General features: G+C 45.8%; 1 protein-coding gene across 2 annotated transcripts in view; it reads left to right on the forward strand.

Annotated features, from left to right (window-relative positions):
* KIAA0232 (KIAA0232 ortholog) overlaps window positions 1-25,689 on the forward strand; it is a 398,715-nt gene that overhangs the window by 318,659 nt on the left and 54,367 nt on the right. Inside the window, exons 8-9 of one of the 2 annotated variants that reach the window (XM_069203181.1) lie at window positions 5,093-5,175; window positions 18,080-18,154. In XM_069203181.1, coding sequence (XP_069059282.1) covers window positions 5,093-5,175; window positions 18,080-18,109 — 113 coding nt within the window. In that variant the 3' untranslated portion in view covers window positions 18,110-18,154. Of the gene's footprint in view, window positions 1-5,092; window positions 5,176-18,079; window positions 18,155-25,689 lie in introns of those variants that run through there. The other variant, XM_069203179.1, reaches the window with a different exon arrangement.

The following is a 25,689-nucleotide window of genomic DNA, read 5'->3' on the forward strand; positions in this document are numbered from 1 at the left end:
TTGCATTCCACTCTGCATCGCTGCACACCAGTGCTTAATTTGTGCTTGTTGATTCCGGTGCTGAGCACCGGCACTTATTTGTGAGGGCCGGGGCTTATTCTTATGCCTCAAGCATTTGCTGCGAGCAAAAGACACATATGTGAAAGACGGAAGAATGAAAAACTAAAAAGGGTCATAAAGGGAGAAAGTAGCAGGATGAGCTGAAGGGGCAGAGGTGGCCGTAAATGGATTGAAGAGGCCCGAAATGGCTTCAGTATTACGCTGACTCAGTATTTAGTGCTGGCAGATTTAATTACAGCAGCCTCGTATTTAAGAGAAGGGCTTTGAGCACCGGCACCTCTTAATTTACAAATTAAGCACTGCTGCACACCCTGCTCAGGTCTTCATTCCACCGATCACGAATCATCAGGAATGACAGAGCTTTAGTAAGCCACTTGATCAGGTGGCACTCTGCGCCCAACAAATGGAGATTTTGAAACACCTAATGGGTGTCCAGCTCGGGCTGCAGTGTCCCCCAGTGTGTTAACTGTGTCGATGATAGGTATGTGTAAAGAATTGCCCAGGGGGAAGCACAATTTCGTCCCTTAGTTTGGTAAATGGAATGACTTCGGCTTCAAAATAGAGGTTGTCTAGGATGTGATTGCCCCCCTTATACCAGGGAGCTAAGGCCATCATTGTGACGTGTGTGCGCCTTCCGGGTATGCAGATTTGTGGCAGCGAGGGGGAATACAAAGTTATTGTGTTGGTGAGGCGTAAGCAGTGGCGGTAACACCACAGTGCCATGAACAAAAGACATGGGTGGATTGGGCACACAGGTAAGCAGGTGGCTCTGCAGGTGCACCAATTTCCATCCGGTGAATGTCACAGTGCTGTGTCTCAGTTTGCAAACCACAGCACCACAAATTGGAGCTGGGCAGCAAGATAGTAGTCCTCAAATTGAGGAGTCCATCACCCTCTGGCACTCGAGCATGACAAAGAGGGATTTCTGGCGGTATATTGGAATCTTGGTGAGGTGATATAGTAACTGCAGGAGTACCACCATTTTAGACAGTGCTGTGCGTCTTGCCATCCACAATGGCAGGATTCTTCAGAACGCCGCTTGCCTATGCAGGGAGGAGAGTGCTCAAAATATTTTGCCGTGCTCCAGGCCACTGCATCATGGTAGATCAAGATATCAAGGTAGCGTATCATTTTCGGCTGCCATTGCAGCAACTCCGCGCCCAGCCGGAGGGCAGGGTCACCACTGATGTGGCTATCAGGAAGAGCCAGGACTTGCCCCAGTTGGCTCACAGACCCGCAGCATTGGCAATGGAGATAAGCAGACACTCAACCATACGCAAGGGTGCAGCAATGTCCCTCTTTTAGAGAAGCATAACGTGGGCATAAAGCACAACAGTGTGTACACCGTCTCTCTGCAGGAAACGGTGCTCCCTTGGGTTATGCACGAGGTGTTCCACGGTGAGGGAGGAGAGAAGGCACCCATGGTGGGTGCCTCAGCCTTTGCAGGAGATGTACCTACCTGTCTTGACTCGAGACAGTTTTGCTGTGTACAGGAGTTGATGAGCCCCAGCAAGATGGGGCCCATACCCAATTAAGTTAACACCGCAGTGCCCTTTCAGTGCTTGAGAAGGTGCGTGGACTCAACCTGGGCGATGTGCAACTCTTGTGAGAATGCTGTGTGCGCGTTGTGATGGCGCAGGTAAGAGTATATCGACTATCCCCTGGAGGTGGGTTTGCATCCCCTGGATGTTCCATTTGGTTAGGTTAATACCCTGCATTGCAGATGTCAGGTTAGGGCTTCAGGCTGGTGCCTGTCTCCATTGATTAACACTGTTAGCAAGTGTAACCAATTATTTGTAAGTTATGGTCATGTTTGACAGGGTTTGGCCACACTTAAGCAATCCATTGTTTGTTGGATTGTAGCTTGCATATCCATGTGCTACCGTTTGGCACATTTTACTGGGAGTAAGCCCGCTACCACACTGTAGCTTAACAGCATTCCTCCTGGGACATACGCGAGGTAGCCACTTGTCCATACATTCACAAGGCATTACTGTCTCCATTCTGGCCCAGAAGCTGACTGTCAAGCCACCTTGAGAAATCTAATTGGTTAGTTACTTCATATACAAATGACTTGCTTTACGTACACTGTGTGGATGCAATTTTAATGTTTTCCTGCACTGCCCAGTAGTCACTGGGGATTTGCACTCTACGTTTCTTCTGTATTATCAGTCAAGAGCGTATGATGAAGAAGAAATGGTTGCTTACTTGTAGTCATAGTTCTGTATCATAGGGCTCTTTTTAAGTGACAAACGATTTACAATGCAGAATCATGTCTGATTTTCCTTTAGCCGTGTGTTTATGCAAAAGGAAACGGCATTGTTGTAATTATAGAATTATTTATGCCTAGGCTGTCAGCCAGGTATCGTTCTTTGAATTAAAGTATTTAAGATTAGGATGCATTTTAGCTTAGATAGCTTCCTGAAGTGATTATTCAGTCGGATCACTTTCTTCAAAATGGTAAAGCAGGCCAAACGCGCTGTCATGGCCAGTGGTTGCCATGTTTGTTTTTTTGTTTTTTGTTTTTTTACAATGCCCCATGAAGCAGAATATCATGGACCCGGGATTGCATGGTGAATCCAGGCATGTAAAATGTGTTAGCTCTGTACCAGAACGCCTCTGAGCCCCTGCTTTCAAAACCTAGCCGTTTCTCCACTTCTAAGTGGGGATCCTGTCAAACCCTCAATTATGCCCTTGTTCTTGGTTTCAGTCTGAGCCCGCCACCACTGCTGTTGTGACCCAAAGGGAGACGGGCTCATGAGGACATTATTAATATATTGAGTACCTCCGTGAGGTGTGAAACCAAAACACAGATTGATTGCTAATCTTTGGGGTTCAAAAGCACAAATATTTATGGCACCATTGCAGAAAGGAGGAGGCACAAGGAAGATTTTGTCTACTCACATGAGGTGATGCAAAGAAAGGGCAGAAGTGAGATGTCCGTGGACTATGCAGATGAATTAGAGCTTCGATTCGAAGAAAGTCCCCCCTCCCTCTTTTAATGCATTACAGCTCGATATGACATGAAAGGCTAGTGACATGAAGAAGGCTGCAATGGCTCAGAAAGTGCAAATTCGAATGGTTAACAGGTTGCAGGTGTGTAAAGGAGGCAGGACAACGTGAACAGAAGGATTCATTCGCAGTAGTTGAACACTGCAATGCAAAAATCAGTTTGACAAAATTGAGCACTTGCGGAATTGAACCAATATGGTGGTGTTGAGTGGAGTCTTTATTAGAGTAGATATGAATAGATCTTTGAGGCTTGTTGGAATTAGGAGTTGAAGCGATACAGTGAATAATGGGTGCTGTGTTTATGTTGATGCACAAACCATGTGGAGACAACGCTGAGAAAGAATGCTCTGTGAAGTCCCCTTAACAACTGCGGAGTGGAAGGATAAGTAGCTGATGACTGAAACTAAGTGGGCCAAAGTGTTGAGAGTCATTAACTGGCTTCTTTTCGTTCCTAATTGAAGTTTTAAATCTTTGGCCCAGAAAACCTCATGGAAGTAAAGTGGCTTAGTTATTAGGGGCGTACTGGCAACAGTCTGCTTTCAGCCAAGTCTGACTACCTGAAGAACTGAGCCAAATTATCTCAAATACGTTTTGGAGAACTTACCTGCAGATGATAGTAGGTGGCAGTGCGTAGGAGTGCTGGGAGTTGTTCGTTCTAAGGAAGCTGTTGTTGGATGAGTTCAGTCATTAAATAGTGCATCAAGACCCTTGCTCTGGAAGGGGTGTATTGGAGAGATGAGCGTCCTCTTTTGCCTGTCTTTTGTCTCTCTGCTATACCCCTCTGTTGTAAATTGTAAAATGTAAATTTTGCACTTGTATAGCGCACTACTCACCCGTTAGCGTGTCAAGGCGCTGTACGCATACCGCTGTGGAACCCCTCCTGGCTTTTCCCTGTGAGGCACCCACTCCTGGGCAACCCCCAGGGTGAAGCCAGGCATCCAAGCGCTGTCAGGGCCGTTGTGGAGATTAAGCAAGCTATTGCCCAGAGTTACAGAGTGGGACCCATTAATTAGATTAGGCACCGAGGCGAGACTTATCTGGTCCAAGGGAATTGATCCCAAGACCCGCTGAGGCGGGAATTGAACTCTGGTCCCGGGCCAGATCTCTGCATCAGGGTCTGCCGCTCTAACCATTGTGCCACACTTCTTCTTCTGTTGAGGTCCTGTTGTGTTATGGTGTGGGTGTAAACATTTGTGTAACGTTTAGCGTTACTAATTGGCCCTCAGTGTTCTCCCTTAAAACTGTGTAATGTGTATTTGTTTCTGAGCTACTGTTGATGGTCATACACTGCATGCTGTGTTTAATAATGAACACATTTAAACTAAAATATTTTTGAGCATTGCATGTGAGGGTAACATTGATCTTTTGGGTGACATTTTAAAACATATAATATGAACTGATATGTGCTTTAATTTTATTAATATTTTCAGCCACCCCTTTCCTTCACATCTGGTTAGTACTTGTCAAAACCTGGTAGGTCAAATCCATTACGTTTTTCCATAGGAGTGCTTTATTCTAGGGCATTCAGGGGCAAGTTACACTCAGGTTGCGACTAGGGGGCAAAACATCTAACAGAAAACTTTGATTGAATTGGTCGTTTTGTGACTACAAATGAACAATCGCTTAGAGTGGTGCCTATTTTTGACAATTTAATTTCAGTTGTCACTGGGAAATTTATCCTGAACATCCTATTTTGTATAAATGAATTACTTTTCATTTTCAGATATAAGTCGCTTTTAGACTTGGCCATTTGTAAGGCTCCTCTTTTTGTCATGAGGCTAATATTATAGGTATTGCTGTGTTCACTTTCCCACAACATATTCCAGCACATGGCTCTGGCAAGGTGTTGCAGTTAAGTAAAAATACATACTTCTGTTTGAATTTTGTAAGTCAAAAATGTTTGTGTTTCTAAGCAAACTGTCCTCATTAGTGAACTATTGAAATATTTAAGGCTGCCTTTTAAATGTATTTACTTTCATTTTAAAATAAATATATGTATTGTCCTCTTCCTTTTGAGCAGGCTATACAGATAGTAAGGACGAGAATAGTGTTGAATTGTATCCTGGTGTAAAAGAAATTGCTGGCAACATCCAACAGGATAAAGTAAGTGTTCATCTTCTTAAGCTGATTTAACTATGTGGAGCATTGCAAAAAAGTTCAGAATCTTTTTATGTTTGTTTGAATTTCCATTGTTGACCTATGTACCTAGATATATAGTTTTGGTGATAATCTGCATTCTAGCTGCCTTTGGAATGTGGAGGTAACATGTAACTTTAAAAATTACTTCAAATGCTTTCCCGAGCAAACGCATAGCTATTTTTTTTACCTAGGCTAAGATAACGGCTTTCCTGTCAAGCACCATGTCAGTTTTTTTAAATTATTAATTTCTTCAAAGTTTGTAACGTCTAATTCTTTATCAGAACAGAACATCCTTTTTTCACTTTTATCCTTTTTTGTGGTAAGTGAAAATGGTTGTGAAGTAGCAGGCTCCAGATCAGTGCCATATTATCTACATTCATTCTCATCAATTGATCGTTCTAGGACATCTGTTATCAACCCTGTGCTGAGCTATATCAATGAATCCTTGCTGGCTGAACCTGTCATTGCTCTGACCAAGAAAATTCATGCTTTGCCCTAAAGTGCTGGCTGCAAACTACTATAGTTCTATTTGAAATTTCTAAGTAATTCCACCTAGCAGGTGCTGCAGGTAGAAATCTGTTTGCTCACTCTCAGTGGATTAAGGATTTGTTAAAGGATAGTTTTTTTTTTTTTTTTTCATTCCTGAATTGCATTGAACTTAAGTTTTATTTTCAAATACAGTTGTCATAGTATGGCAAATACCACTGGGAACGTCTTACTGTGTAACAACAGTACAAAGAAATAAAAAAGGTTCAAACTGGCTCCGCAGTGCGTGTATTCCTTTATTTGTGTGCCCCTGGGCGACCCCATGTATACACATAGCCTAATCGGCTAATTCTGGCCTGTGATTCTTTCATTTTTTTAGGGTTTGTAATCCTGACCCAGGGGTGCACAGTTATACGCTCACCGTGAAAGTAGTTTTAACTTTTTTAATTTCTTTGCACTATTATTAAATACTGCTCACCATCCCCACACACTAACTAATCAACTCTTACTATCTCTAAAACATCCATTAAGATCCCCTTTGTTAGTTGAGGAGTTTTAGCCTGCTCCGTGACAAGCTGTAGCTGGGTGAGAAGATTCCCTATGACGAAGCAGGCCATCTTATGGTGGGTGAGGGGATTTGTCCTTTTAATAGGAATATTTCTTACAGCCAGGTTTTCGGTAGGGTGCAGGGCCTGATCATTTACGACCCAAGTGGTTTTTTTTTTTGTTTTGTGAAAAAGATGGCAACAGTAGGTGAAAAGAGCTACTGAAGAAGCTAGATTTTGAGATTTTGTTTTGAAATGGAGCAACACAAGGAATTGTATTTGTAGAAATAAGAAGGGAGTTCCAAAACGTCACCATTAGGAAGGAAAAGGCGCATCCACCCGTGGAAGATAGTTTGATCTGCAGGACGCAGAATTAATTGGTGAAGGAAGAGAGTTAATGTGTGAGAGGGATAGTGTGGCATGATAAATGCTGAATGTGTTCCTGAGGTATTTGGAACCAGAGGTGTTGAGGGCTCTGTGAACCTGGCAGGGGGAACTCAGACCATTTTTAGGGGTGGGCGCAAAGTGCTCTGTCCCTCTTCTAATCTCTTTTTTAGGGGGATTTTAACCATGCCCATGTTACGTCAGTCACTTTCCTTGGTTCGTGGGCTTGCCTTTAAAAATCCGTTTGTTTTCATTTGTGAAAGGCATGCCTATGTCATGCCTTTTCCGGTGTTTAGCCCTCCTCGAGAGCACCGATAAATTACTGGAAACATACAAAGCTCCATGTTTTCCGTATGGTTTCTGGGCTACTTTTTCTCTTTATTTCGCAGGACAATTTTTTTTTTTTTTTTTCATTTAGTGTGGCAAGGAAAGTCCGGTTAGGAGTTTACAACGCTAATAGCTCTAACTCGACGTAATGCAAGACCATTTGCATTGCAAATGCTTGTTTAATGAGGAGCCAGTTTAGATCTTTTAGACTTAGAGAAAATTGAAATGGGTAGAAGATTCAGGACTAAGTGATCTGCACCTTGATCTGAAGATGATGGGGCTTAATTACAGACACCTAATTGGAGCAGACTGCTCATTACAACATTGTTCGACATGATGTTGAATCCAGACAACAAGTGTGGTTACTTCAGATGAACAGAGCTTCTTTGGTTGAAGTATTTGAAGATCATCTGGGGCTGACCCTAAGTCAAGTTTCTATGCAGTGCATGGTGGTGATGATTGATGATTGTGCTGATCCAGCAATTAGTTAGATTCTAGGTAATTAGAAAGTTTGTTGACTGACATTTCCAGGATTACTGACGGATAAAGTAGAAGGGCTATATTATGGTGGTTGCTGAAATAATTGAAAAGAGAAGATCTTGAACATCTTGTACAAAGAGGTTGGACAGTGTAGAGTTTCAAGGTGATTCTGAGTTGCAGGTACACAAGTGAGTCCAAAGCAGGTTGGGGTGTGAATCATGCCCGGATGGTAGCAATTTTGTCATGAAAGAAAAAAAGAAATTAGAGCACAGTTTCTACAAAGGTTGAATAGATTTGCTGTTTTTTTTAATGGCAGTTTGCTGTCATGAAGTGCCTTGCAGTGGTTCTTGGCTTCCTTCATTCCTTGGAATACCAAGGATAGTTAGGAGTGGTATGGTGAGAAGAGTGAGGTTTGAAGGTTGCCCCTTAAGGCACAAATATCCACTTGTTGGTGTTCCACAAAAGATGAAATGTCAGAGTCCTTGAATTGGGCAATCTGGAGGGCTCAGTAAGGCTATTGCAAGTGATTTTATACTAGGATCTAGCTGGCCAAGGCGTAATTCTAATTTCCTGCCATGTTGCTGGTCAGCTGTGTCTGTAGGAATGCGAAGTGGTCAGTCCAGATAAACTAGATGGGTCGATATGCTCTTAAATCCCTCTGACTAGTAAAAAATAGAGTTGAGCAGATGGCCTTCCCTGTGCGTGGCAATAAAATTGAGATCACCTAAAATCGAGGATTTAACAAATATCAAGCTCGAAGGTGCTCGAAGGTATTCAGTCAGTGATCTGTATTAATTAGATTTTGGACCCAGGTAAGGGGTAGAGTTTGTGACTTTAAAGTTAAGTGTGAAAAGCGTGGATTCTCCTGGAGAGAAAGTTGAGAGTAGTAGAAATAGAGACAGTGATATTCAGAAGTGAAGTGTCCCGTAGCTATGGTTCAGTTAGCTATAGAGTATCTGGTAGGTGAGAAGAGATTAAGATGAACAAAATGAATCAATGTTTAGACAAAGTTCTAACATTGGTCAAAAAAACAGTTGGTTATAAGATAAGATGAGAAGAAAGATGAGTAGTATGAAGTTGTGTGTTGGTAGTCAGTAATATAGAGTGGTCTAGTTTGGGTAATGCTGACGTCTAAGCCAGAAGATTGGAAAAGTGGCCAGAAGAACAAGAAATAAAGACCATTACAGAAAGCAGTGAAATAGAGCATTGAGTCTTAATTGAATAGTTGAGAATGTGAAGTTCGTTAGAAGAGTGTGAGATCCATTTTAGGACATGTGGAGTTGAAGGGCAAGCGTTGTTGGTGCTGGACACAGGCAAGCATGCCTTTGGCATTCCCGCAGTGAGACTGTGCAGTAGCACTGAATAGGTAGAATGCTATAAGGAAAAGAGCAATGGCCTGAGATATGCTAGAGGACTGACTTTAAAAAGAAGGGGTGGGAATAAAATATTAAACTGGTGCTCATCCACTACTGTTTCAAATGCTAAGCTCCCTTAGCAGTTAAACTTACTGGGAAGGTAAAAACAATTAAAAGCAGTAAAAACATAAAACAAAAAGCCAAGTGCCTTTGGAAGTAGAGGTTGTGCACTAAGAACAGGCACTTAAATTCTGCATAAAAGGAAAATAAATAAGGAATGTGGGGGCAGATGTATCATGCATTTCCGTTTGCGATCGCAAAAATGCATTTTGGTATGTATGAATCCCAATTTGCGATTCAGTAATTTGTTACTGAATCACAAATTGGAATTGCGACTACATACCGATTCGGTATTAGGAAGGAGCATATCAAGGGTGTCCTTGCCTAATACGAATTATAAGGGGTATGTAAGAATGTTTTGTGACCGAAATGCGGTCGCAAAATATTCGCATTTCACTAACTGCTTCAAGTAGATGTTAACCCATTTGCAAAAGGGGAGGGGCCTCCAAAGGACATTTACCCCTTTGCGAATGCATGCAAAACATTTTTTTTAAAGTGCAGGCAGTGGTCCCACAGACCACTGCCTACTCTTACAAAATAAAAAGAAAACTTTCCATTTTAATTTTTTTAAAGAAAAAAAGATTGCTTTAATTAAAAGCAATCATAGAGATGGTGGTATGCTGAGCCCAGCAGGCCACCATCCCTGTGATTGTAGCCATTCACAACGGGTCGCAAATTGTGACCTACCTCATGAATATTAATGAGCTAGGTTGATTTGCGAGCCATTGTGAATCGCTAAATGAAACTCCTGAAGTTTCACACATTCAAATTTCATTGTAAACTCTGCATAACAGTAACAAAACTTATGTCAGTAAATATAAAACAGGCACATTTGAAAAGCACAGTTTTGCTGTTATAGCCTTAAGCTGTACAACAAAAGAGGATGCGTTGAATTCTTGCCAAAGTCTTAGCCACTGACATTTGCTTGTGCAGAATTTGTTTTTGCCTACTGTGCACCTACATACGGGAAGCAACTATACGCAAATCAGTTTTGGTTAATTTGTGGTAATTTGTGTTTTCTGGGAGAGCCTGCAACTCAGATAAGAGTTATATTGCTTGGACCCTTACAAATACAGGGACAGGCTTATTCTTCCCTGAGGAATGTTGGCCGGAAGTACTGGAGAAGAAATCTTTAAGGTTGATAAAGAACTAACTGATCTGCTTGTGATGTTTGTGTGCCATCTTATTGGTGGTGTTTTTTGTCATTCGATCTGCAGCAAGTTATGCCACATCATCCCTTAAATCTTGATCCTTGTCTCACCCTTTGTGGTGTCTGCATACGGAAATGAGCCTAAATTGAACTTCATGTAAATTAGCTTTTGTCGATTTTTCTTTTTCCTTTGAATGATTTCATATTAAAACTTAAATCTGAATCCCTATTGGACCCACGTTTAGTGAGCTTGCTTGGGCAATTTAGCCTTGGCATTTACTCCTCTTTGATACTGTTCATGCGAATTCTGGACTCCGTCCCTGATTTTTGAGCACCAGGAGCTGGAAAAGGCTTGCAACTGAGCTCTAATGGAAACATGCTGTGTAGCCTTATAGTCACTGTAATGTGGTCTAGAAATACTTGGATATAATGCTGAAGAAGTGATTGGAGTCTCCTATGCATATGAAGTAGAGTCCTCAGGTGAGTTGGTGTTTGGCCCAGTGAGTGGCAGATTTGTCCAGAGGTGGCAGAGGTCCCCACACGTGATGGAGGGGGACATTTGTTTGTGCGTACCATTGAAGGCAAAATAAGATGAGTTGAAAAGGCCGATAACCCAACCTACCTTAATGGAAATGAGGTGGGACCCTTGGGCTTCACCATACTTGACACATAAGAGATCAGTCCATATTGAAATTTAATGTTCAGTGGCATGTGTGGCTGTAGATACTCATGCTCTTCATACTCCTGCCATCTAGTGTTGGGTCCGGCTTGGTGCTAGTTGTTTTTCTTCAAAGAAGTGTTTCAAGTCACAAGATATTGCGCATGGGCATCAACTCATTTTGTTCGATTGTTTTCTCTCAGCTATCTAGTTCGGACGTGTGTGCCTCCGTTCAATCTTTTCATCTCCGTTCGGTTTTCAATCTCTTTTTTGTATAGACAGTATTGTATTCAATAGCGTTTTCCATCTTAGCACTCTCTATGCTTTCCTCTGTTTGGGCTTTGATTGACTGCCCTTTGGGGTTGGTGCAAGTCTCAGGCCTACCTTCAGTGTGGCTCCTGCATCAACAGGACTGGTTCTCTGATTGAGCAAACTCCATTCTGCTTCTGTCCTCAGTGCCACGCTAAGTTCTTGCACACCGATCAGCACCTCGTCCACCTTTGCCTCTCTCCATACTTCGGTGAGGCCGACTGCAGTCCCTGTAAGTCATTTCGGTCTTAAAAACCATGGAAATGGCTCAGAAAACCCCGGATGACACACCAGACCTCTACAGGGAAGAGCTCGCTCCGGAGGATCCAAGAGCGCAGGAGGAAGAAGCTTTTTTCATGCAAGACAACTCGGAGTCAGATGTGGAATTCGATATCAAGAGCCAAGAACTTTCCTTTGCCCAGTGTGGGAGTACTGTGGCTCCTGTGCTCCCAGAGAAACCCTACACAAAGGTTCTACAACTTGCTATAGAGGTCGCCAGTCCATCACTGCCATCCGGCCATGATTGGTACCCAAAGACTGTTTCGGCCGCCCTGCCTAATGGCCGCATTGGCTAAAGCCTTAACTTCAGCCTTACAGCTCAGTGCAGAAAATAGCCACAAAGGCTAAAGCCTTAACTTCGGCTTCGACCACCTTGGAGCGAGAGTTCATTTCGGTGTCGATCCAAACCTCTGGACCGATCCGACAGCTTCAACCTCTGCACTGACCAATATCCTGAAGCACAAATCTTCGGCACTGTAGCCTTCAGAACCGAGAGCTTAGAAATCCAGAGAATCAGGCCAGTCTTCCACTAGTCCTTCTCCAGTCAAGCCTGTTCTTGAAAAGATGGGTGCTAGACTACGCCTACTTCAAATTCAAAAAGGCACAGGCTGCATCATTGTTACACCTTCCTATTCTATGCTTACAAAGATGAAGTTATCTTTCGAGGAAACTCTGGACGTTCCTGTCCTTCTAAAAGGACAAGGCTACTAGCCCAGTTCGCTGGCCTTCTCAAACACCTCCTCTACCACCTTCATCATCTCTATCCCCTTCCCCAGCCCACTCTCCACCTCAGTCTTCTATACAAAGGGAAGACACACCTCAGGGATCACCACAGTTTTACATTGGGGGTTTCGGGAGTCCTCCTCACAATACTGATCCCTGAAATGCTTATGCCCTTGATACATTGCACCAAATGACCCAGATCTCTAACCTACTAACCCCTCCCCTCCAGAGGACACTACCTTCTATTAGCAGGTGGTTTTTAGAGCGGCTGCATTCAGTCACATAGAGCTGCACAAAGAGCCCTTCGAACAGGACTTCTTGCTCGATACACTCTTCTGCACACACGCAATATCTTCCCATGCTTCCTGATATGCTTAGGCATGTTGAGGATATATATATGTTACCTGTACACACAGAATCATCACACCTCAAGTCGATGAAAAATATAAGGCAGCCCCTTCTGACCCACTTTATATGATGGCATAGTTACCTCTCGATTCTATAGTGACCACCGCAGCCTGTAAATGGGCTAGTAGTCAAGCCACCAGTGAAAGCCCTTCTCCATAGAAGGAAAGTAAAAAAACTGATGCTGCAGGAAAGAAGGTGACCGCACAAGCCACAAATCATTGTTGCATTTCCAATTCTCAAGCCCTTTTGACCCGATATGATCGGGAACATTGGGATGAGATGGAGGTATTGCTACAATATCTCCCTGAAGAGCAATGTAAACGGGGACAGCAAATTGTCTCAGAGGGCCAAATTATTAGGAGCAACTCTATCCGGTGTGCCCTCCATGCTGCAGACACAGCAGCCTGGGTGATTTACATAAGTATGCTCTTGAGGCGGCATGCTTAGCTTCGGTGTTCGACTTCAAGCCAGAGGTCCAACAGGCGGGTTTGATGATGCCTGTAGGAAGTTGGCTCTGTATGTACTATTTTAAAGTAAGAAATAGCATGCCCAGAGTCCAACGGTTCCCCTTAGAGGTAAGATAGTGGCAAAAAGAGATAATACTAATGCTCTATTTTGTGGTAGTGTGGTCGAGCAGTAGGCTTATCAAAGGAGTAGTGTTAAGCATTTGTTGTACACACACAGGCAATAAATGAGGAACACACACTCAAAGACTATTCCAGGCCAATAGGTTTTTGTATAGAAAAATATATTTTCTTAGTTTATTTTAAGAACCACCGGTTCAAATTTTACATGTAATACTTTAAATGAAAGGTATTGCAGGTAGGTACTTTAGGAACTTTAAATAATCAAAATAGCACATACACTTTTCACATAAATCACATATAGCTATTTTAAAACTAGACACTTAGTGCAATTTTCACAGTTCCTAGGGGGAGTAAGAGTTAGTTAGTTTTTGCAGGTAAGTAAACCACCTACGGGGTTCAATTTTGGGTCCAAGGTAGCCCACCGTTGGGGGTTCAGAGCAACCCCAAAGTTACCACACCAGCAGCTCAGGGCCGGTCAGGTGCAGAGTTCAAAGTGGTGCCCAAAACGCATAGGCTTCAATGGAGAAGGGGGTGCCCCGGTTCCAGTCTGCCAGCAGGTAAGTACCCGCGTCTTCGGAGGGCAGACCCAGGGGGGTTTTGTAGGGCACTGGGGGGGACACAAGTCAGCACAGAAAGTACACCCTCAGCAGCACGGGGGCGGCCGGGTGCAGTGTGCAAACAAGCGTCAGTTTAGCAATAGAAATCAATGGGAGACCAAGGGGTCTCTTCAGCGGTGCAGGGGGGTGGGGGGGGCGGCTCCTTGGGGTAGCCACCACCTGGGCAAGGGAGAGGGCCTCCTGGGGGTCACTCCTGCACTGGAGTTCGGATCCTTCAGGTCCTGGGGGCTGCAGGTGCAGAGTCTTTTCCAGGCGTCGGGATCTGAGGAACAGGCAGTCGCGGTCAGGGGGAGCCTCTGGATTCCCTCTGCAGGCGTTGCTGTGGGGGCTCAGGGGGGGCAACTCTGGCTACTCAGTCTCGTAGTCGCCGGGGAGTCCTCCCTGAAGTGTTGTTTCTCCACAAGTCGAGCCGGGGGCGACGGGTGCAGAGTAGCAAGTCTAACGCTTCCGGCGGGAAACGCACTTGTTTTAAAGCTGCTCCTTTGGAAACAAAGTTGCAGTCTTTGGTGAACAGAGCCGCTGTCCTCGGGAGTTCTTGGTCCTTTTAGAGCAGGGCAGTCCTCTGAGGATTCAGAGGTCCCTGGTCCCTGGGGAAAGCGTCACTGGAGCAGTGTCTTCAGAAGGGGGGGAGACAGGCCGGTAGAGCTGGGGCCAAAGCAGTTGGTGTCTCCGTCTTCTCTGCAGGGTTTTTCAGCTTAGCAGTCCTCTTCTTCTTAGGTTGCAGGAATCTAGTTTCCTAGGTTCTGGGGAGCCCCTAAATACTGAATTTAGGGGTGTGTTTAGGTCTGGGGGGTTAGTAGCCAATGGCTACTAGCCCTGAGGGTGGCTACACCCGCTTTGTGCCTCCTCCCTGAGGGGAGGGGGGCACATCCCTAATCCTATTGGAGGAATCCTCCATCTGCAAGATGGAGGATTTCTAAAAGTCAGTCACCTCAGCTCAGGACACCTTAGGGGCTGTCCTGATTGGCCAGTGACTCCTCCTTGTTTTTCTCATTATCTCTCCTGGACTTGCCACCAAAAGTGGGGGCTGTGTCCAGGGGGCGGGCATCTCCACTAGCTGGAGTGCCCTGGGGCATTGTAACACGAAGCCTGAGCCTTTGAAGCTCACTGCTAGGTGTTACAGTTCCTGCAGGGGGAGGTGTGAAGCACCTCCACCCAGAGCAGGCTGTTGTTTCTGTCCTCAGAGAGCACAAAGGCTCTCACCACATGGGGTCAGAAACTCGTCTCTTAGCAGCAGGCTGGCACAGACCAGTCCGTCCTGCACTGAACAATTGGGTAAAATACAGGGGGCATCTCTAAGTGCCCTCTGTGTGCATTTATTAATAAATCCAACACTGGCATCAGTGTGGGTTTATTATTCTGAGAAGTTTGATACCAAACTTCCCAGTATTCAGTGTAGCCATTATGGAGCTGTGGAGTTCGTTTTTGACAGACTCCCAGACCATACCAGACTATACTCTTATGGCTACCCTGCACTTACAATGTCTAAGGTTTTGCTTAGACACTGTAGGGGCATAGTGCTCATGCACCTATGCCCTCACCTGTGGTATAGTGCACCCTGCCTTAGGGCTGTAAGGCCTGCGAGAGGGGTGACTTACCTATGCCACAGGCAGTGTGAGGTTGGCATGGCACCCTGAGGGGAGTGCCATGTCGACTTAGTCATTTTCTCCCCACCAGCACACACAAGCTGGCAAGCAGTGTGTCTGTGCTGAGTGAGGGGTCCCTAGGGTGGCATAAGACATGCTGCAGCCCTTAGAGACCTTCCCTGGCATCAGGGCCCTTGGTACCAGTTACAAGGGGCTTACCTGGGTGCCAGGGTTGTGCCAATTGTGGAGACAATGGTACATTTTAGGTGAAAGAACACTGGCGCTGGGGCCTGGTTAAAAGGGTCCCAGCTCACTTCTCAGTCAAGTCAGCATCAGTATCAGGCAAAAAGTGGGGGGTAACTGCAACAGGGAGCCATTTCTTTACAATGCCCTTTGACAAGGAGCACCTGTTTGGACCACAAGTGGATACAACACTTGATAAGATGAAGAAAGACACTGACACCACCAAGGTCATAGGGTCCCTCCAAACTCCCACACAAAAGTGTTCCTTTAGCGCTCTGGATACTGAAGAAGACAATCCTCCACTACAGAGTTTTTCACGTCACAGAGCAGGCAGCCCCAGTCTTAGTACAGTAAAAGTTACTTCAGAAGTTCCTACAGGGGGTCCAATAACAAAGAGAGAGGAAAAACTACTGGCACACTCGGATCCTTCTCTACTGTCACAGTGACCACCTACACCATGGATACACACAAAAAATTTCCTTGGGGCCAACATTTTGGTCTGAGATGTGATTGAGTGCTGCATTGATGCTAAGAGGGTGGCTGTCGTGGTTGGGGGCAGTTGGTTCGGGTGTGTTGGGGTAAGGTGGGTTCAGGGGAAGCACGTAGTATATACACGTAGTGGCTGAATTGCACTATGTAAAACCAGAAAACCTGGGATTATTCTCAGCTTCTCCACCATACCAAATAGTGTGCTGCTAGGCAATTGCATTACTCCATTTTCCCTCCATTATTGTCACATATAAGAGGACTCTAAATACAGGACATCAGGATGCACGCTGTACTAAACTTCCTCCTGTGTTTGATATAATAAACTATAATGTTGTTCATATATAATTGGACCCCAGGCCGCCCAAAAGGTCACATAACAACTGACTTGTGTCTTAGTTCACTATTGGCATTGTTGCTAGGGTGAACAAAAAAAAGAAAAGAAACCTCTGAATTCACTAATATAATCTGATTTACTAAGGCAAAACTGTTCTGTATGTTAATGAAATACAACCACTTTCATACCATCTGGGAAACTATCACTACAGACCAATGGGTGCTTGACATTATCCAACGTGGCTGTTGTCTGGAGCTTATTACCACACCTCCCCACATTCCCTTGGGCACCTACAGGTTATCATGGGGAACACTTGGTGCTTCCCAAAAAGACATCCAAGCCTTTCTTCTCAAAGGGGTGATAGAGCCTGTTCTCCTGCAACACCAAGGTTCAGTAGTATACCCCGTATACTTCCTGATAGCCAAAAGGATCCTGCTGAACCTGAGAAGTCAGGAGAGCCAGCAGAAGGAGTCAGAGCCCCCACGAGCAACCCACTAGCAGCAAACATTGAGTCGCAGTGAGGCCCAGGCAGCACACCTGATGTCAGGTCTGCAAACCGGGTATGCCCCAGTAAAAAAAAAAAAACTTCTGAGTTGATCATTTGCCTTTGCAAGGCCCACTGCTTGTTTACAGAGACCAATGCTTGTTTACAGAGATTAATACTTGTTGGACCCCATACGTGTTAGAGACCAATGCTTGTTTTGAGAACACGTGTTGCACAAGCCTCCAGCATCCCTATGACTCAGACTGGATATGGCTGGATGCAGCGGGTATTTAAACCATACCCGGCCTGAGTGAATTTCTTGCTGTAAAGGTCACTGACTGCAGAGGTGGAATCTCTGCTCTTCTGCTTTTGATCTTCATGTTCTGTTCTGCCCAGCATCTTGGAGGCCGCTTCTGGAAAAAGAAGAGACCGAGGAAATTAACCCTGTAAAAAGGCAGTAATGCACTGCACGCGATGTAAGAACATTTATAGCTAAAACTTGACACTTGCTGACTTGAAACTTGATAAGCGAATGTTCCAGGATGCGATATGCCTAAAAGTGCACATCTTTGGGTTTTAAGGTCATTGGGATGTTTGCCGATTGTCTGTCTTGCTATAACACTTATTGTAGTTGCTTGTATTATACCACAGAAAGGAGTTTCTATTGAACAATTATTATGAAAACAATATACTGTGAGTACGTTTATTATCGCTGAGTTTAATTTGGCATTACCTTTGTTGATAGCGACACGATGTACTGTGAATACAGTTATCGCCGAGTTCATAGTGGCATTTGCATTCTTTCAAATTGTGGCTGATGATGAACATTTTGTGTTTGGTACTTAAACAAAGTTGAAGCTTATCTTTGCCATGATTAAAATTACGCTGTGATGTAACAGTGATAAGCCGGTTGTTCATGAAGTTGAACGCCATTGATTAACCCTATGTTTTTATAGTAATACAACATGAACCGTAATTCTTGAAATCAACCCTATGTTTTCAGTGTGATTTAAACACTGAATTGCGTTCCTTGCAATAACACAGTACAATGATTAACCCATGAATATCTGGAGAATCAAATTTTCAGAGGGTTTGTTCTTATTATTGTTGTCTAAGTAAATGTTCTAAGCGTCAAGTGAGTCAGCATCTTGGAAAATCTCATCAAATTGAAACATGCAAGATATCCACTGAACGTCACGGAACATCTCAGTAGGTTTAATTGAGCTGACAAGGGACTAATCTGGGATCACAGTGTAAGTATTTATAGACGGTATAGGAGGTTCAAGGCTCTTTTTTAATTACAGGTAATCCACATTGTTTCTGAAAATTCCTAGAGAGAGGGAGAGCCATCAAAAGCGGGAAAGGGGACCCCAACAGGTACATCTAGATTGCATATCATAGTTTAACAGTAGTGTATATGTGGGCTATGAGATATTAATTATTTGATTGATGTGTAACTTAGCATAAGAAAGACCGGCTCTTCAAGAACCATCACTAGGTGTCCGGATCTAGCCCTGTGACTCCAGTGTCTCTCCTTCTCTCATCGATCCCCTTTTCCCCCGGGACGATGCAGTGGCGATCATGTGTATTTAAGTGGGAGGCATGCAACGTTATAGTGGAAGTGGGAACAAACATTGTGTCTCTGTGGGACAAACAGGTTAGTGCTTGACACCTGAAGAGGACCCCACATCCCTCGAGCAGCAAAGAGGAGACTGTCCTTGCAGAGGTAGAGTGCTGGGGCCAGGGCTACTTGGATCCCTCGGAGAAAGAGTCAACAAACCTTGGTTGCTGCAACAGACGTGGTGCAGAGGGGTTCTGTCTTGGAGGAAAAGGCAAGGGCTCACCGTCTCCCAAATTGGACAGAAGACAGACAGGACCCAGAGGACCCCTAAGAACCACCACCTATGTTGGAATATCTTCACAGGTCCAGAGGACAGTAGATCCCAGAAGCCAGATGTCGTTGCTTTAGGTGGCTGCAGATGCAGGGGAGTGACTCCTTCAGTCCAAGGGAGATTCCTTCTTGCTTCTTCGGTGCAGCTGAAGTCTTGCCGACCCTAGAGGATGCACAGCTGTGGAGATTTCTGAGGTTGCTGATGACCTGCGGAAACCATGTTTCAAGGAGAGGTTGTTTCGGGGTTGCAGTCTTGTTCGGTTCCTGTTATGTCAAGCAGTGGTTCCAGTGGCCAGGAGCAGAAGAGGTCTTTGCAGAGGAGTCCTGGTGGAATTTTGTACAACGAATCTGGGGACCTCCCCGTAAGGAAGTCCCTAAATAGCCCAGAAAGGGGTCTGGTCACTCTACAAGGTGACCACCTCCCCTGACGAGTCAGGTACACCCTGGGGCCTCTGCACATCTTGATTTCAAGATGGCAGAACCAAGTGGTCATCTGGAGAAGCTCTGGGCACCACCCCAGTGCAGTTTCGCGCCAGAGCAGGGTTCGGCGATCCCTGGACTGGTGCCAATTGGATTATGCAAGGAGGGCACCATATGTGCCCTTCGAAGCAAACCGGTGGCATGGGGAGGCTACTCCTCCCCAGCCCTGTAACTCCTCTTTCCAAAGGAGAGGAGGTAGCACTCCTCTCCCACAGGAAATCATTTGTTCTGCCTTCTCCTGCTTGAGCTGGTCAAGCAGCAGGTGGGCAGAATCCTGCTTGAGGGGCTGCATCAGCGCAGGCTGCTCGCAGACCCTCAAGGAATGGTAGGAGCAATACTGGGGTGGTCCTCTAAGGAGCCCCCAGAGTGCATGGAATCATGCCACCAATACTGGCATCCGTATTGGAGTGTGATTATGACATGTACCAAACATGCCTAGGTTCGGAGTTAGCATTATGTAGCTGGGCCATAAGTAGTGATCTATGTCCAATACATGGCTAAAATGGCTTCCCCATACTTATGAAGTACAGTGAATGTGAACTGGAGTTTGTAGGGGCGCCTCTGCTCCTGTAGGGATGTCCACGCACACAGGGACTTGTACCCTGCCCTAAGGGCTGGGGGGACTTACAGTGATCTGGTGTAGTGACCAGCAGTGAAAGGGTGCACGCACCTTTTCACACAGGCTGCGAATGACAGGCATGCAGACACAGTTTTCATGGACTCCCATGGGTGGCATAATACATGCTGCAGCCCATGAGGGCACTTCTGGTGTACCAGTCCCCTGGGTACCTAAGTACCATATACTAAGGATGTAAAGGGGTACACCTGTATGCCAATTGTGGGGTGTAAAGGGTACAAAGACAACCATATTTAAAGGAAAGAGAGCACGGTCACTAGGGTCCTGGTTAGCAATATTCCAGTGAAAACAGTCTAAGCACACTGACATCAGGAAAAAGTGGGGGTAACTATGCCAAAAAGAGAGGTCCTTTCCTACACTCTTGGATTCAATTGATGTGTGAATTGACAATTTTTCCAATTAAAAAAAAAAAAAGGAAACTCCTGCTAGAGCCTTGATTAAGTCCCCTTTAGCATTTCTTTTAAAGTTTAAAAAGTTACTGTGGTTAGGGGTAAAGTATCTAGAAGTAGGTTTATTCCTAAAAGAATCCCACAACTTTAGTAGATAATGGGTAACTCTGAGAACATGGTTGTGGGGCTCAACCTGACCCCTTATCTCCATCTCAAGATGGGAGTGCCAAGGTCTCTCTGCAGACTTGGAAAGATTAAAACTGGTTCCAACCCTACCAAGGTCCAGCTTCAGGAGCTCTTGGCAGAGTACTCAAAGGAACACCCTTCTGAGGATGACCTCCCCTCAGAAGAGGAAGTTAGGGAACAGGATAATTCCCCGCTTCCTTTCTTAACTAGGGAGGGCAGGGCCTCTGGGTCCCTGTTCCCAAGGATAGTACTCACTGCACCTAAACCTCACACAGGTGGTTCAGGTTCTACTGAGTCCACTGAGGATAGCCTTAGTGAGGAGGACAGCTTTTAGCAAGGTTGACCAAAAGAATAGCTTTGGAGGATAGACTCCTAACTATGGAGATGGAGAGAGAGAGAGCAGAATTGGGCTTAGAACCCATTAATTGTGGCAGCAAATTAATATTTAGGTACAGAGAGCAATCTTCGGACCCCAAAATCCCCAAAGGGATTGTCCCTAAGAATGAGGATGGTGATTATATCACCCAATCATTCACAGGATTTGAGAGGGCTTGTCAAATGAGAAGTGAAAGTCTCACTGGGGTGCTCTCCTTTGCGAACTGTTCACTGGTACGCTGTAGGGATAGGCTCCTCACACTCACTGAAGCACATGCTGAGTACTATGACCACATGAAGGCTACCCTGATTGAGGGCTTTGGACTCACAACTGATGAGTACAGAATTCAGTTCAGAGGGGATCGCATAACCCCAAGCCAGTCCTCAGTTGACTTCACAGAATACTCAGTAAAAACACTAGATGGTTGGTTAACTGGAAGTGGAGTGCATGACTATGATGGGTTCAGTTATTTGTTTATGAAAGAACACATCTTAAGTAACTGATGTAACGAAAAGTTGAATCAATATCTGGTAAACCTAGGTCTAATTTCTCCCCAAGAATTGGGAAAGAAGGCAGACTATTGTTCCACAATTGGCACACAGCTAAGTACCTTGTAAAAGGTACCAGCGGTATCAAGGGCACTGTGGCCAGAGAGGGTCCCTAAGAGCTGCAACATGTATTGTGCCACCCTAAGGGACTGCTCCCACACATGCATACTGTCATTGCAGTGTGGGTGTGTGTGTTGGTGGGTAGAGTTAACAATGCTTCTCTCCCTGGATGCCATGCCCACAAACCAATGCCTGTGGCTTAGGTAAGTTACCCCTCAAGCAGGCCTTACAGCCATAAGGCAAGGTGCACTACACCACAGGTGAGGGCATACATGCTTGAGCAATATGCCCCTACAGTGTCTAAGTCCATTCTTAGACATTGAAAGTACATTGTAGCCATATTGAGTACATGGGCTGGGAGGTTGTCATTACGAACTCCACAGCTCCGTGATGGCATCACTAAAGACTTTTAGGTTTGGTATCAACCTTCTCAGCTCAGTAAACCCACACTGATGTCAGTGTTAGATGTATTGTAAAACGCACGCAGAGGGCACCTTAGAGATGCCCCCTGCAATTATGCCATCCTGCCACCACCAGACAAGCTTCTGACCCCATGGGGTGAGAGCCTCTGTGCTCTCAGGAGTCAGGGACAAAGCCTGCAGGAACAGCGACACTTGGCGGTGAGCCTCAATGGTTCCTGCCTTTTTGTTCTGCTGCCTCAGGGCACTCCAGCTAGTAGATATCCCCCCCCTTCTTATGCTCCACTTTTGGCAGCAGGTCCAGCGGAAAAATTAGTAAACACCAGGAGGAGTGTCCACTCCAGCTGGGACAACCCTTAGGGTGCCCAGAGCTGATGTGAACCCCTCCTGGCAGAATCTTCCATCTTGTTTTGGAGGGAGATAGCCAATAGGGTTGGATATATTGTCCCTCCCCATAGGAAATGGGCACAGGTAGGGTGTAGCCACCCTCAGGGTCTGTAGCTATTGCCTGCTGCCCTCTGACCCCTGTAACACCACAAAACCTAGTATTTAGAGGCATCCCTGAACCTTGCGCTTTCGATTCCTGGTGCTTTAAAGGACTGAGGAGCTGCCCCAGCAGTGAAGACTCCAGGCGACAAGTGACTTGGCCTGAGCCCTAACGGCCTGTCTGCTGCTTCAAGACTCCTGCTACAAAAAGACAACTCATCCTGCAGGGCCAGCGACCTCTACTTTCCCCAAGAGGATGGACTGCCTGCCTGCCTACCTAAGGACCAAGAACTCCCAAGGATAAGTAGCCCTGTCCTCAAAGAACCCTACAACAAATACTCCGGAGCCCTCCGATTTGCGAGTCCTACCCACTCTGCACCTGACACCCACTGCCAGAGTCCAGGTGGCCCACCTGACCAGAGAGAGTCCCCAGGCGATTCTAACATAGAGTCCACCCCTGAGTTTGAACCCTCCTGACCACCATGATTATGCCTGCAGCCTGAATCCTGACGACTCCCTGACCACGACCGGATCCGATGAAGATACCCAATGCCTAAAGGTACCCCTGAACCTGCAACCCTTCTGGCCTTGAGGAACCCAGCTGACGGTCCAGTGGCGTCCAGAGGAGTCTCAACTTACCTGTCCAATCATTGGCCTTCTTCAGCCGACCCCCTGGACCAAGCCTGCAGCCATTTTGTGAACCCGAAGTTTTCAATTGAAAAGCATTGCGTGCATGACGCTGTGTTTGCACCCTGCACCCAACCGCCCCTGTGCCGCTGAGGGTGCGTTTGGTGCTGACCTGTGCCCACCGCCCTTCCCCCACCCCCAGAGTCCGTGCACTGAGACTGTGGGTACTTACCTACAAACCGTTCACTTTAGAGTGCCCCCGATCTCCATAGGATTCCATTGGGTGCCCAACACCAACTTCGATCTATGCACCCGTCCAGCCCCATGTTGCTGGTGGTGCATCCTTGGTGTCATCCTAAACTTTGCACTGTGGACACCTTAACCCCCAAAGGCTGGGTCCATAAGTCCAGTACTTACCTGTAAACTGTATGTGTACTCCCCCCACCCCAGACAGCTTTGTCTTCAATGAAAATGACACTAAATGTCTACTTTTTATATTGAAAAGTATTACTTACCTGAAAACTGTTTTATGCAAAGTGCATTTGATTCTTGAAATTGATACATTCATGAAACTGTACTTACCTGCAACAAAGATCCTTTCGTTAAGTAACTATATATATATATATATATATATATATATATATATATATATATATATATATATATATTCGATGGCATGTGTAGCTGCAGATACACATGCTGTGCATTATCCTGCCATCTAGTGTTGGGCTCGGAGTGTTACAAGTTGTTTTTCTTCGAAGCAGTCTTTTTGAGTCACATGACCGAGGGACTCCTCCCTTTCGGCTCCATTGCGCATGGGCGTCGACTCCATCTTAGATTGTTTTCTGTCCGCCATCGGGTTCGGACGTGTTCCTCTACGCTCTGTATTTCGGTTCGAAAAAGATAGTTCTCCATCGGAAAATTCGACGGTATTGTTTGCGCTCGGTACCGGGTTAGTGCTAGCACATCAACACCGAAGAAAGAAAAGTTCCGGCAGCCCTTCGGGGTTTCCACGCCTCGGCGGGGCCTGGTCGGCCCGACTGCGTGCATCTTCAACGCTCATGGACCGGACCCCCTTCCGCTTCTGCCCAAACTGCCACGCAAAGTATCCTTATACAGACCAACACTTGGTCTGTAATCTGTGTTTGTCCCCTGAACACAAAGAGGATACTTGCGAGGCCTGTCGGGCATTTCGATCCAAGAAGACACTGCAGGATCGTAGAGCTCGAAGGCTCCAGATGGCGTTGACACCGGCCGGACACACCGACGTCGAAGAAGAGGAGACATTATCCATTCGAGATTTGGACGAGTCCGAGAGTGAGCAGTCGAAGACACAGCAAACCGTGAGTAAACCAGCCCCGGCAAAAACTCACTCGAAGATCATGAAGGCCCAGGGGACGCCACCGCCAACAGGCCATGGCTTTACCCGAAAACACAGTGACCAAACATCGGCACTGAAAAAGGCCTCCCAGCAGCCGAAGACATCCGACTCCGGTCGAGATACCGGCTCCGAACAGACTCAGCACTGAGAGTTTGGCACACCGAAAGTCCAAAAGGTTTCCTCAGAGCCGAAAAAGACTGTCGAAAATTTTTTGGTACCGAAACATTCTTCCTCGGAGCCGAAACAAAGCTCCTATACAGAGGAACAAGGCCTTTCCACACACTTACAAGGCTACAGATTTGAACAAGAGCTGGGCATGGGAGAGCCTGACCATACCCAAAAAAGGCTCCATATCCAAAAGGACACAGGGAAAATCAGAACTCTTCCTCCAATCAAAATTAAGCGGAAGCTCGCATTCCAAGAGGTGGAAATGCAGCCAAAGGCAAAAATGGCAAAAGAGAAAACTCCACCACAATCACCAATACATTCGTCCCCAGTAGCAACACCCCCAATGATGCAGTCACCAACGCACACAGGGATGAGTCAAGATGACCCGGATGCATGGGATTTGTATGATGCACCGGTCTCTGACAATAGTCCCGAATGCTACCCAGCAAGACCTTCACCACGTGAAGACAGTACTGCTTACATGCAAGTGGTTTCCAGGGCAGCTACATTTCATAATGTAGCATTGCATGCAGAACCCATAGAAGATGACTTCTTGTTCAACACCCTGTCATCTACGCACAGCCAATACCAAAGCTTGCCAATGCTGCCAGGCATGTTAAAACATGCTAAACAGGTGTTTCAAGACCCAGTCAAAGGCAGAGCCATCATGCCTAGGGTGGAGAAGAAATATAAACCTCCCCCTACTGACCCTGTGTACATCACACAACAGTTAACTCCAGATTCAGTGGTAGTAGGAGCATCCCGATAAAGGGCGAACTCACAAACTTCTGGAGACGCACCACCATCCGACAAAGAAAGTCGGAAATTCGATGCAGCAGGCAAAAGGGTGGCAGCACAGGCAGCCAGTCAATGGCGAATTGCCAATTCACAGGCTCTTCTAGCAAGATGCGACAGAGCACATTGGGATGAAATGCAACATCTCATTCAACACCTTCCCAAAGAGTTCCAGAAACGTGCCCAACAGGTTGTCGAGGAGGGCCAAAGTATCTCCAACAACCAAATAAGGTCGGCCATGGACTCAGCAGACACGGCGGCCAGAACAGTAAACACGGCGGTACCCATTCAGAGACACGCATGGCTACGAACCTCCGGATTTAAGCCCGAAATTCAGCAAGCAGTGCTAAATATGCCATTCAATGAACAACAACTATTTGGGCCGGAGGGGAATACAGCAATAGACAAACTGAAGAAAGACACTGACACAGCCAAAGCCATGGGCCCGCTCTACTCCCCACAGAGCAGAGG

This window comes from Pleurodeles waltl, chromosome 1_2, assembly GCF_031143425.1.
Source record: "Pleurodeles waltl isolate 20211129_DDA chromosome 1_2, aPleWal1.hap1.20221129, whole genome shotgun sequence".
NCBI classification, from domain to species: domain Eukaryota; kingdom Metazoa; phylum Chordata; class Amphibia; order Caudata; family Salamandridae; genus Pleurodeles; species Pleurodeles waltl.